The sequence below is a fragment of the Entelurus aequoreus genome, linkage group LG14 (genome assembly GCF_033978785.1).
Source record: "Entelurus aequoreus isolate RoL-2023_Sb linkage group LG14, RoL_Eaeq_v1.1, whole genome shotgun sequence".
NCBI lineage: Eukaryota > Metazoa > Chordata > Actinopteri > Syngnathiformes > Syngnathidae > Entelurus > Entelurus aequoreus.
The window spans coordinates 56,057,245-56,071,036 of NC_084744.1; the positions used below are offsets into that span (position 1 = coordinate 56,057,245).

General features: G+C 35.6%; 1 protein-coding gene across 1 annotated transcript in view; it reads right to left on the reverse strand.

Moving 5' to 3' along the window:
• The window catches only part of LOC133665450 (leukocyte cell-derived chemotaxin 1-like), a 47,007-nt gene that overhangs the window by 8,139 nt on the left and 25,076 nt on the right, over positions 1-13,792 (reverse strand). The window contains exon 5 of the mRNA XM_062070749.1: positions 9,597-9,747. Coding sequence (XP_061926733.1) covers positions 9,597-9,747 — 151 coding nt within the window. The remainder of the gene's footprint in view (positions 1-9,596; positions 9,748-13,792) is intronic.

The window sequence follows — 13,792 nt, forward strand, 5'->3', positions numbered from 1 at the left end:
TTTCCTAAACAGAGGTGAACATACCGCCCGACATCCCTGTGGAATGAGACAATCTTTGGGGGATATGTCCAGAAATTGCCGTAAGCAAACAATCATTGACCCAAACTTCTTCCTTTCAAACCACTTTCAAGTAATTAAACTTAAAGATTAAAGTACCAATGATTGTCACACACACACTAGATGTGGTGAAATTTGTCCTCTGCATTTGACCCATCCCCTTGGGGAGCAGTGGGCAGCAGCGGCGCCGCGCCCGGGAATCATTTTGGTGATTTAACCCCCAACTCCAACCCTTGATGCTGAGTGCCAAGCAGGGAGGAAACGGGTCCCATTTTTATAGTCTTTGGTATGACTCGGCTGGGATTTGAACTCCAACCTACCGATCTCAGGGCTTCCCTATTCCTAAAAAAACAACAGTTTATCAAACTAGTAAGGCCTTTCTTAAACAGAGGAGAACATACCGCCCAACATCTGTGGAATGAGACAATCTTTGGGGGATATGTCCAGAAATTGCCGTAAGCAAACAATCATTGACCCAAACTTCCTCCTTTCAAACCACTTTCAAATAATTAAACTTCCCTATTCCTAAAAAAACAACAGTTTATCAAACTAGTAAGGCCTTTCTTAAACAGAGGAGAACATACCGCCCAACATTTGTGGAATGAGACAATCTTTTGGGGATATGTCCAGAAATTGCCGTAAGGAAACAATCATTGACCCAAACTTCCTCCTTTCAAACCACTTTCAAGTAATTAAACTTCCCTATTCCTAAAAAAACAACAGTTTATCAAACTAGTAAGGCCTTTCTTAAACAGAGGAGAACATACCGCCCAACCTCTGTGGAATGAGACAATCTTTGGGGGATGTGTCCAGAAATAGCCGTGAAGAAACAACCATTGACCCAAACTTCCTCCTTTCAAACCACTTTCAAGTAATTAAACTTCCCTATTCCTAAAAAAACAACAGTTTATCAAACTTGTAAGGCCTTTCTTAAACAGAGGAGAACATACCGCCCAACATCTGTGGAATGAGACAATCTTTGGGGGATATGTCCAGAAATTGCTGTAAGCAAACAATCATTGACCCAAACTTCCTCCTTTCAAACCACTTTCAAGTAATTAAACCTCCCTTTTCCTAAAAAAAAACAACAGTTTATCAAACTAGTAAGGCCTTTCTTAAACAGAGGAGAACATACCGCCCAACATCTGTGGAATGAGACAATCTTTTGGGGATATGTCCAGAAATTGCTGTAAGCAAACAATCATTGACCCAAACTTCCTCCTTTCAAACGACTTTCAAGTAATTAAACCTCCCTTTTCCTAAAAAGACAACAGTATATCAAACTAGTAAGGCCTTTCTTAAACAGAGGAGAACATACCGCCCAACATCTGTGGAATGAGACAATCTTTGGGGGATATGTCCAAAAATTGCCGTAAGGAAACAATCATTGACCCAAACTTCCTCCTTTCAAACCACTTTCAAGTAATTAAACTTCCCTATTCCTAAAAAAACAACGGTTTATCAAACTAGTAAGGCCTTTCTTAAACAGAGGAGAACATACCGCCCAACATCTGTGGAATGAGACAATCTTTGGGGGATATGTCCAGAAATTGCTGTAAGGAAACAATCATTGACCCAAACTTCCTCCTTTCAAACCACTTTCAAGTAATTAAACTTCCCTATTCCTAAAAAAACAACGGTTTATCAAACTAGTAAAGCCTTTCTTAAACAGAGGACAACATACCGCCCAACATCTGTGGAATGAGACAATCTTTGGAGGATATGTCCAGAAATTGCCGTAAGGAAACAATCATTGACCCAAACTTCCTCCTTTCAAACCACTTTCAAGTAATTAAACTTCCCTATTCCTAAAAAAACAACAGTTTATCAAACTAGTAAGGCCTTTCTTAAACAGAGGAGAACATACCGCCCAACATCTGTGGAATGAGACAATCTTTGGGGGATATGTCCAGAAATTGCCGTAAGGAAACAACCATTGACCCAAACTTCCTCCTTTCAAACCACTTTCAAGTAATTAAACTTCCCTATTCCTAAAAAAAAACAACAGTTTATCAAACTAGTAAGGCCTTTCTTAAACAGAGGATAACATACCGCCCAACATCTGTGGAATAAGACAATCTTTGGGGGATATGTCCAGAAATTGCTGTAAGGAAACAATCATTGACCCAAACTTCCTCCTTTCAAACCACTTTCAAGTAATTAAACTTCCCTATTCCTAAAAAAACAACGGTTTATCAAACTAGTAAGGCCTTTCTTAAACAGAGGATAACATACCGCCCAACATCTGTGGAATGAGACAATCTTTGGGGGATATGTCCAGAAATTGCCGCAAGGAAACAATCATTGACCCAAACTGCCTCCTTTCAAACCACTTTCAAGTAATTAAACTTCCCTATTCCTAAAAAAACAACAGTTTATCAAACTAGTAAGGCCTTTCTTAAACAGAGGAGAACATACCGCCCAACATTTGTGGAATGAGACAATCTTTGGGGGATATGTCCAGAAATTGCCGTAAGGAAACAATCATTGACCCAAACTTCCTCCTTTCAAACCACTTTCAAGTAATTAAACTTCCCTATTCCTAAAAAAACAACAGTTTATCAAACTAGTAAGGCCTTTCTTAAACAGAGGAGAACATACCGCCCAACCTCTGTGGAATGAGACAATCTTTGGGGGATGTGTCCAGAAATAGCCGTGAAGAAACAACCATTGACCCAAACTTCCTCCTTTCAAACCACTTTCAAGTAATTAAACTTCCCTATTCCTAAAAAAACAACAGTTTATCAAACTTGTAAGGCCTTTCTTAAACAGAGGAGAACATACCGCCCAACATCTGTGGAATGAGACAATCTTTGGGGGATATGTCCAGAAATTGCTGTAAGCAAACAATCATTGACCCAAACTTCCTCCTTTCAAACCACTTTCAAGTAATTAAACCTCCCTTTTCCTAAAAAAAAACAACAGTTTATCAAACTAGTAAGGCCTTTCTTAAACAGAGGAGAACATACCGCCCAACATCTGTGGAATGAGACAATCTTTTGGGGATATGTCCAGAAATTGCTGTAAGCAAACAATCATTGACCCAAACTTCCTCCTTTCAAACGACTTTCAAGTAATTAAACCTCCCTTTTCCTAAAAAGACAACAGTATATCAAACTAGTAAGGCCTTTCTTAAACAGAGGAGAACATACCGCCCAACATCTGTGGAATGAGACAATCTTTGGGGGATATGTCCAAAAATTGCCGTAAGGAAACAATCATTGACCCAAACTTCCTCCTTTCAAACCACTTTCAAGTAATTAAACTTCCCTATTCCTAAAAAAACAACGGTTTATCAAACTAGTAAGGCCTTTCTTAAACAGAGGAGAACATACCGCCCAACATCTGTGGAATGAGACAATCTTTGGGGGATATGTCCAGAAATTGCTGTAAGGAAACAATCATTGACCCAAACTTCCTCCTTTCAAACCACTTTCAAGTAATTAAACTTCCCTATTCCTAAAAAAACAACGGTTTATCAAACTAGTAAAGCCTTTCTTAAACAGAGGACAACATACCGCCCAACATCTGTGGAATGAGACAATCTTTGGAGGATATGTCCAGAAATTGCCGTAAGGAAACAATCATTGACCCAAACTTCCTCCTTTCAAACCACTTTCAAGTAATTAAACTTCCCTATTCCTAAAAAAACAACAGTTTATCAAACTAGTAAGGCCTTTCTTAAACAGAGGAGAACATACCGCCCAACATCTGTGGAATGAGACAATCTTTGGGGGATATGTCCAGAAATTGCCGTAAGGAAACAACCATTGACCCAAACTTCCTCCTTTCAAACCACTTTCAAGTAATTAAACTTCCCTATTCCTAAAAAAAACAACAGTTTATCAAACTAGTAAGGCCTTTCTTAAACAGAGGATAACATACCGCCCAACATCTGTGGAATAAGACAATCTTTGGGGGATATGTCCAGAAATTGCTGTAAGGAAACAATCATTGACCCAAACTTCCTCCTTTCAAACCACTTTCAAGTAATTAAACTTCCCTATTCCTAAAAAAACAACGGTTTATCAAACTAGTAAGGCCTTTCTTAAACAGAGGATAACATACCGCCCAACATCTGTGGAATGAGACAATCTTTGGGGGATATGTCCAGAAATTGCCGCAAGGAAACAATCATTGACCCAAACTGCCTCCTTTCAAACCACTTTCAAGTAATTAAACTTCCCTATTCCTAAAAAAACAACAGTTTATCAAACTAGTAAGGCCTTTCTTAAACAGAGGAGAACATACCGCCCAACATTTGTGGAATGAGACAATCTTTGGGGGATATGTCCAGAAATTGCCGTAAGGAAACAATCATTGACCCAAACTTCCTCCTTTCAAACCACTTTCAAGTAATTAAACTTCCCTATTCCTAAAAAAAAACAACAGTTTATCAAACTAGTAAGGCCTTTCTTAAACAGAGGAGAACATACCGCCCAACATCTGTGGAATGAGACAATCTTTGGAGGATATGTCCAGAAATTGCTGTAAGGAAACAATCATTGACCCAAACTTCCTCCTTTCAAACAACTTTCAAGTAATTAAACTTCCCTATTCCTAAAAAAACAACAGTTTATCAAACTAGTAAGGCCTTTCTTAAACAGAGGAGAACATACCGCCCAACATTTGTGGAATGAGACAATCTTTGGGGGATATGTCCAGAAATTGCCGTAAGGAAACAATCATTGACCCAAACTTCCTCCTTTCAAACCACTTTCAAGTAATTAAACTTCCCTATTCCTAAAAAAACAACAGTTTATCAAACTTGTAAGGCCTTTCTTAAACAGAGGAGAACATACCGCCCAACATCTGTGGAATGAGACAATCTTTGGGGGATATGTCCAGAAATTGCTGTAAGCAAACAATCATTGACCCAAACTTCCTCCTTTCAAACCACTTTCAAGTAATTAAACTTCCCTATTCCTAAAAAAACAACAGTTTATCAAACTAGTAAGGCCTTTCTTAAACAGAGGAGAACATACCGCGCAACATCTGTGGAATGAGACAATCTTTGGGGGATATGTCCAGAAATTGCCGTAAGGAAACAACCATTGACCCAAACTTCCTCCTTTCAAACCACTTTCAAGTAATTAAACTTCCCTATTCCTAAAAAAACAACGGTTTATCAAACTAGTAAAGCCTTTCTTAAACAGAGGAGAACATACCGCCCGGCATTCCTGTGGAATGAGACAATCTTTGGGGGATAGGTCCAGAAATTGCCGTAAGCAAACAATCATTGACCCAAACTTCCTCCTTTCAAACCACTTTCAAGTAATTAAACGTCCCTATTCCTAAAAAAACAACAGTTTATCAAACTAGTAAGGCCTTTCTTAAACAGAGGAGAACATACCGCCCAACATCTGTGGAATGAGACAATCTTTGGGGGATATGTCCAGAAATTGCTGTAAGCAAACAATCATTGACCCAAACTTCCTCCTTTCAAACCACTTTCAAGTAATTAAACCTCCCTTTTCCTAAAAAGGCAACAGTATATCAAACTAGTAAACTCCTTTCACAGCTCTTTCAAACCATCAAACATCCCTATTCCTGAAAGGACATCTACAGAATATCAAACTAGTAATGCCTCTCCTAAACAGAGGAGAAGGTATCGCCTGACAACCCCCCAATTATTGTCTCATTCCACGTTCCTGTGGAATGAGACCAACTTGGTTGGACATATGTCCGGACATTGCCGTAAGCAAACGATCGTTGACCCAAACCTCCTCCTTTCACACCTCTTTCAAACCGTCAAACCTCCCTATTCCTGAAAAGACATCTACACAAACTAATAAGGCCTTTCCTAGACAGAGGAGAAGGTATCGCCGGATATTCCCCAAAGATTGTCTCGTTCCGTGGGAAGTGTGGTCACTATCAAATTGTTTTGTCACCAGAAAAGGCAAAGTACCAATTTGTGATACCAGCCACTCCCGGCAACAACAGCAAAAACTCTACTCTTGGTTTTCAGTCACGTGACTGTTTTGGACACGTTACGTTCCGGTTAACAAAGTGGTGGTCGATCAAACCAATATTGGCTACTAAAAGTTTATTTTCAAGGCAATAAATTATTTTCAAGGTAAAAGTTGTTTTTCAAGTTAAAAACTGATTTTCAAGGTAAAAGTTGATTTTCAAGGCAAAAACTGATTTTCCAGGTATAAACTTATTTTCAAGGTAAAGGTTGATTTTCAAGTAAAAACTGATTTTCAAGGTAAAAGTTAATTTTCAAGGTAAAAACTGATTTTCAAGGTAAAAGTAGATTTTCAAGGCAAAAACTGATTTTCAAGGCAAAAATTGATTTTCAAGTTAAAAACTGATTTTCAAGGTAAAAGTTTGATTTTCAAGGTAAAAACTGATTTTCAAGGCAAAAATTGATTTTCAAGGTAAAAACTGATTTTCAAGGTAAAAACTGATTTTCAAGGTAAAAGTTGATTTTCAAGGCAAAAACTGATTTTCAAGGTAAAAACTGATTTTCAAGGTAAAAGTTAATTTTCAAGGCAAGAACTGATTTTCAAGGTAAAAACTGATTTTCAAGGTAAAAGTTGATTTTCAAGGCAAAATCTGATTTTCAAGGTAAAATCTGATTTTCAAGGTAAAAACTGATTTTCAAGGCAAAAACTGATTTTCAAGGTAAAAGTTGATTTTCAAGGCAAAAAATGGTTTTCAAGGTAAAAGTAGATTTTCAAGGCAAGATCTGAATTTCAAGTTAAAAACTTATAGGTAAAAGTTGATTTTCAGGTAAAACCTTATTTTCAAGGTAAAAACTGATTTTCAAGGCAAAATTTGATTTTCAAGGTAAAAACTGATTTTCAAGGTAAAAGTTGATTTTCAAGGCAAAATTTGATTTTCAAGGTAATAACTGATTTTCAAGGTAAAAGTTGATTTTCAAGGCAACAACTGATTGGATGGAAGTTGATTTTTAAGGCAAAAACTGATTTTCGAGGTAAAAACTTATTTTCAAGGTAAAAGTTGATTTTCAGGGTAAAAGTTGATTTTCAAGGTAAAACCTTATTTTCAAGGTAAAACCTTATTTTCAAGGTAAAAACCGATTTTCAAGGTAAAAACTGATTTTCAAGGCAAAAACTGATTTTCAAGGTAAAAACTGATTTTCAGGGCAAAACTGATTTTCAAGGTAAAAACTGATTGTCAAGGTAAAAGTTGATTTTCATGGCAAAAACTGATTGGATGGAAGTTGACTTTCAAGGCAAAAACACAGCAAACAGTGCAAACTATCGGAGTACGTAAGGGGTCTAGATCTTACCACTAAAAGCAGATACGAGCAAAAAAATCAAACAATGCAGTAGAATGGATCCCTATACATTATTTAAAAAAGATTAGTCGAGTGATATCAAGGATTATCCGTCTGATGAGTTCCCAGACATCTGGTGCTCGAGACGTCAGTCTACATGGCAAAACTGGAAACTTGGAAAAGCATGGAGATCTACATCTTCTTTGTTCATAGCTGGGTCAAGGAAATGACTATCAAGACTCTCCTGGATAAATATGCCTCGTTTTTGCTCGGGTAAGGTTGCATGTCATGATTTAACTTGGCGTCTTGCGAGGACGCGTCCTTGTAAAGCAACTGCGTGTAGCGCTCGATAGCCTTGATTCACTGTTTTCCATTTTCCCCTCATAAAGATAATCAGGGACGCCACTGAAGACTTTGCTGGCTGTGAAAGAAAAGGGACAAGCGATCACGGCTCCGTGTAACTGCAAGTCCGGGGTAAGTTTCAGCCACGTTGCCTTGTTGATGCACGCTTCATTACAAACACGTGTGGTTTTCCCCGTCTTTATCAAAATCTAACTATAAATGTAAACGTTGTGTGTGTGCTGAAAACGTAATTTATTATTCCTACCTTTTGGTAAAATCTTAACTCGTTTAGGTTTGTCTGACATTCTCACACCGAGTTGGTGCTTTACGAAACACTCAAATTTCTTAAAAAAGCAAATATGCATTTTAAGAACTCCTAAACAAGATGCAATACAAATTAAAGCTGCAAGCAGCGATGGACGGGACCGACTTTGAGGGCTCATAAAATCCAAACCGGAGCAGTAATTAAAACTCTTTCATCAACTTTTAATCAGAAGGGTTCAATCTCTCTCCTGTGCTAATTTGAAGCCGACACGACAAACGCGCTCAGAGGAGATAATGTTTGAAAAAAGGTGACTTTTGTTTTGAAGGGGGAATTGCAAACTTCCTGTTGATCTAGGTCTTAAGTAAGACCTACATAGAGGTTTTTGTTTCATGTCTCTACGACATTCCTACTGGGAGTTACAGGCAGTTTTGTCTGTGTTTTCTTCCTAGGGGGCGCTAGAGCGCAATTTTGAGTTTTGGGGTTTGGTTTTTTGATTAGATCGCAATTTTCGCCAGTCCTTATGTGTGTGTCCAATTTGGTGAGTTTTGAAGCATGTTAAGGGGGTCAAATTACAGCTCAAAGAGGCGGCGGTATAATAATAAAACGCTAGAAATAAAATAGGGTCCTCTGTCCCAAAGGGACTTGGGTCCCTAATTATATCAAGATAACATTTAACTGGGAAATGCTACATGTTAAAAGCACAGTACAGGCCAAAAGTTTGAACACACCTTCTCATTCAATGCATTTTCGTTATTTTCATGACTATTTACATTGTAGATTGTCACTGAAGGCATCAAAACTATGACACCTGTGAAGTGAAAACCAGTTCAGGTGACTACCTCTTGAAGCTCATCCAGAGAATGCCAAGAGTGTGTAAAGCAGTAATCAGAGCAAAGGGTGGCTATTTTGAAGAAACTAGAATATAAAACATGTTTTCTGTTATTTCACCTATTTTTTTGTTAAGTACATAACTCCACATTTGTTCATTCGTAGTTTTGATGCCTTCAGTGACAATCTACAATGTAAATAGTCATGAAAATAAAGAAAACTCATTGAATGAGGAGAATGTTTGGCCTGTGCTGTAGATGTGATTTCTTAGGTTTTATTTTTGATAGTAATAATAATAATAGATTTTATTTGTAAAAAAGCACTTTACATTGAGTAAAAAACCTCAAAGTGCTACAGTGTATTAAAAATAAATAAAAATAAAAGATAATAAAAAATATATAAAAACTAGAACAGCCAAATAGCTAAAACGAGTATGCATATATCTAAAAAAAAAAAAAAAAAAGGCTTTTTTTTAAAAAGACGGGTTTTTAAGCCTTTTTTAAAAGCATCCACAGTCTGTGGTGCCCTCAAGTGGTCAGGGAGAGTGTTCCACAGACTGGGAGCGGCGTAGCTTTGTCCTCGGAGGTTGGTGGAGGTTAGGTAATGTTCTTTATTCTCAATGGAACATTTAAGGTTTTGGTGTTGTTTACTGCCATCATATTGCAGTCTACACGTATCTCTTATGTGTGGCTGCCATCTACTGGTCACACTTATACTCGCACCATGTACCAAATAAAATTGCTTCGAACCAGAATTATTCCGTACATTAGGCGCACTGTTGATTTTTTTGAGAAAATGAAAGGATTTTAATTGCGCCTTATAGTCGGGAAAATAGGGTAGTTGCTAATGACTGCTTACTTGTGGAGTAGGTGGGGCGGAGCCAGAAGATTGGCAGGTCTCCGCACAAATCCTTGATCTTCTTGCTGAGGAAGGCGGAATCCGACAGAGGCGCGCCGGCCGCCACCCACACCAGGTCGTCCTCGAACCTGGCCGGCATCACTTCGTCGTCCTGCGGGAAAAACGGTGAGAGGAAATGAGTGGAAATGACACTCGATTGATGGCGTCAGCCTTTCCCCTTGCAGGGCGACGACAAATCACGCCAGGATCCCACCGCCCCCGAGGCTTGAGTACACCAACACTATTTACGCCCCATTTAGCTGAATACGGCAACGTCAGAAGTCGTCAAGATCTGCAGGGAGGAAAAAGATTGGATGGGCCAAGTTTCCAGGTTGCTAAGAAGTGAGCATCAGTGAAGGTTTGTAGACGTTGGTACTGTAAACACGGCCTGCGGGTGTGAGTGCTTTTTACCCACAGGCATTTGTTGTTGCACACATATCTGCTGCCTTTTGTGGGCTTTTTTTTATTTCCCCAGCACAAATGATTTGCTAGAGGGGAAAATAAAGGCGAGGGTCCGTCTTCACTGATAAGAGTTTATCTGACCCATTCTCTCTGCTCGGGGATGTGTGTGTGTGTGTGTGTGTGTGTGTGTGTGTGTGTGTGTGTGTGTGTGTGTGTGTGTGTGTGTGTGTGTGTGTGTGTGTGTGTGTGTGTGTGTGCGAGTGTGTGTGTGTGTGTGTGCGAGTGTGTGTGTGTGTGCGAGTGTGTGTGTGTGTGTGCGTGCCGATCTAGCCCGTATTTGCCATCACTCTAAATTATAGTAAATGGCCAGCCTGCAGCAACCATTAGAACAACATCTCCCTGTTTACACACACACACACATTCTTGTATATCTGACCTTCTTGAGACCTGCGAAAAATGCCTACCTCTTTAGGACCGCCCTTTCTAGTTGTATAAAGATTTTTATTTACAACATTAATAATATATACATACTATGCAAATGTAAAAAAGCTTGTTGTGAAAAATGAGTTTGAAATGTGAAATGAATTTCACAAGAAAAAACTAAGAATTTTAGCAGTGTTATAATAAAAGTAGTCATTTTACTCAAAACTTTACGAGAAAAACTGAACATTTGTGCAATATTATGATAAAAGTTGGAGTTTTACTCAATAACAGTCACAATTTTACAAGAAGAATCTTAACTTGTTGGCAATTTTATGAAAAGAGTCGTAATTTTACTCGACAAAAGTCACAATTTTATAAGAAAACATTCAAATTTTGGCAATATTATAGTAATAATTGGAATTTTACTCAAAAAATCTCACTGTTTTACAAGAAAAACTGAACATTTGTGCAATATTATGATAAAAGTTGGACTTTTACTCAATAACAGTCGCAAGAAAAGCTTAAAATGTTGGCAATTTTATGAAAAGAGTCGTAATTTTACTCGACAAAAGTCACAATTTTATAAGAAAACATTCAAATGTTGGCAATATTATAGTAATAATCGGAATTTTACTCAAAAAATCTCACTGTTTTACAAGAAAAACTGAACATTTGTGCAATATTATGATAAAAGTTGGACTTTTACTTAATAACAGTCGCAAGAAAAGCTTAAAATGTTGGCAATTTTATGAAAAGAGTCGTAATTTTACTCGACAAGTCACAATTTTATAAGAAAACTTTAAAATGTTGGCAATATTATAGTAATAATTGGAATTTTACTCAAAAAATGTCACTGTTTTACAAGAAAAACTGAACATTTGTGCAATATTATGATAAAAGTTGGACTTTTACTCAATAACAGTCACAATTTTACAAGAAAAATCTTAACTTGTTGGCAATTTTATGAAAAGAATCGTAATTTTACTCGACAAAATTCACAATCTTATAAGAAAACTTTAAAATTTTGGAAATATAATAATAATCGGAATTTTACACAAAAAATGTCACTATTTTACAAGAAAAACTGAACATTTGTGCAATATTATGATAAAAGTTGGACTTTTACTCAATAACAGTCGCAAGAAAAAGCTTAAAATGTTGGCTATTTTATGAAAAGAGTCGTAATTTTACTCGACAAGTGACAATTTTATAAGAAAACTTTAAAATTTTGGCAATATTATAGTAATAATTGGAATTTTACTCAAAAAATGTCACTGTTTTACAAGAAAAACTGAACATTTGTGCAATATTATGATAAAAGTTGGAGTTTTACTCAATAACAGTCACAATTTTACAAGAAGAATCTTAACTTGTTGGCAATTTTATGAAAAGAGTCGTAATTTTACTCGACAAAAGTCACAATTTTATAAGAAAACTTTAAAATTTTGGAAATATTATAATAATAATCGGAATTTTACTCAAAAAATGTCACTATTTTACAAGAAAAACTGAACATTTGTGCAATATTATGATAAAAGTTGGACTTTTACTCAATAACAGTCGCAAGAAAAAGCTTAAAATGTTGGCCATTTTATGAAAAGAGTCGTAATTTTACTCGACAAGTGACAATTTTATAAGAAAACTTTAAAATTTTGGCAATATTATAGTAATAATTGGAATTTTACTCAAAAAATGTCACTGTTTTACAAGAAAAACTGAACATTTGTGCAATATTATGATAAAAGTTGGACTTTTACTCAATAACAGTCGCAAGAAAAAGCTTAAAATGTTGGCCATTTTATGAAAAGAGTCGTAATTTTACTCGACAAGTGACAATTTTATAAGAAAACTTTAAAATTTTGGCAATATTATAGTAATAATTGGAATTTTACTCAAAAAATGTCACTGTTTTACAAGAAAAACTGAACATTTGTGCAATATTATGATAAAAGTTGGACTTTTACTCAATAACAGTCGCAAGAAAAAGCTTAAAATGTTGGCCATTTTATGAAAAGAGTCGTAATTTTACTCGACAAGTGACAATTTTATAAGAAAACTTTAAAATTTTGGCAATATTATAGTAATAATTGGAATTTTACTCAAAAAATGTCACTGTTTTACAAGAAAAACTGAACATTTGTGCAATATTATGATAAAAGTTGGACTTTTACTCAATAACAGTCGCAAGAAAAAGCTTAAAATGTTGGCAATTTTATGAAAAGAGTCGTAATTTTACTCGACAAGTCACAATTTTATAAGAAAACTTTAAAATTTTGGCAATATTATAGTAATAATTGGAATTTTACTCAAAAAATGTCACTGTTTCACAAGAAAAACTGAACATTTGTGCAATATTATGATAAAAGTTGGACTTTTACTCAATAACAGTCGCAAGAAAAGCTTAAAATGTTGGCAATTTTATGAAAAGAGTCGTAATTTTACTCGACAAAAGTCACAATTTTATAAGAAAACATTCAAATGTTGGCAATATTATAGTAATAATCGGAATTTTACTCAAAAAATCTCACTGTTTTACAAGAAAAACTGAACATTTGTGCAATATTATGATAAAAGTTGGAATTTTACTCAATAACAGTCGCAATTTTACAAGAAAAAACTTAACATGTTGGCAATTTTATGAAAAGAGTCGTAATTTTACTTGACAAAAGTCACAATTTTATAAGAAAACTTTAAAATTTTGGAAATATTATAATAATAATCGGAATTTTACTCAAAAAATGTCACTATTTTACAAGAAAAACTGAACATTTGTGCAATATTATGATAAAAGTTGGACTTTTACTCAATAACAGTCGCAAGAAAAAGCTTAAAATTTTGGCAATTTTATGAAAAGAGTCGTAATTTTACTCGACAAGTCACAATTTTATAAGAAAACTTTAAAATTTTGGCAATATTATAGTAATAATTGGAATTTTACTCAAAAAATGTCACTGTTTCACAAGAAAAACTGAACATTTGTGCAATATTATGATAAAAGTTGGACTTTTACTCAATAACAGTCGCAAGAAAAGCTTAAAATGTTGGCAATTTTATGAAAAGAGTCGTAATTTTACTCGACAAAAGTCACAATTTTATAAGAAAACATTCAAATGTTGGCAATATTATAGTAATAATCGGAATTTTACTCAAAAAATCTCACTGTTTTACAAGAAAAACTGAACATTTGTGCAATATTATGATAAAAGTTGGAATTTTACTCAATAACAGTTGCAATTTTACAAGAAAAAACTTAACATGTTGGCAATTTTATGAAAAGAGTCGTAATTTTACTCGACAAAAGTCACAATTTTATAAGAAAACATTACAATTTT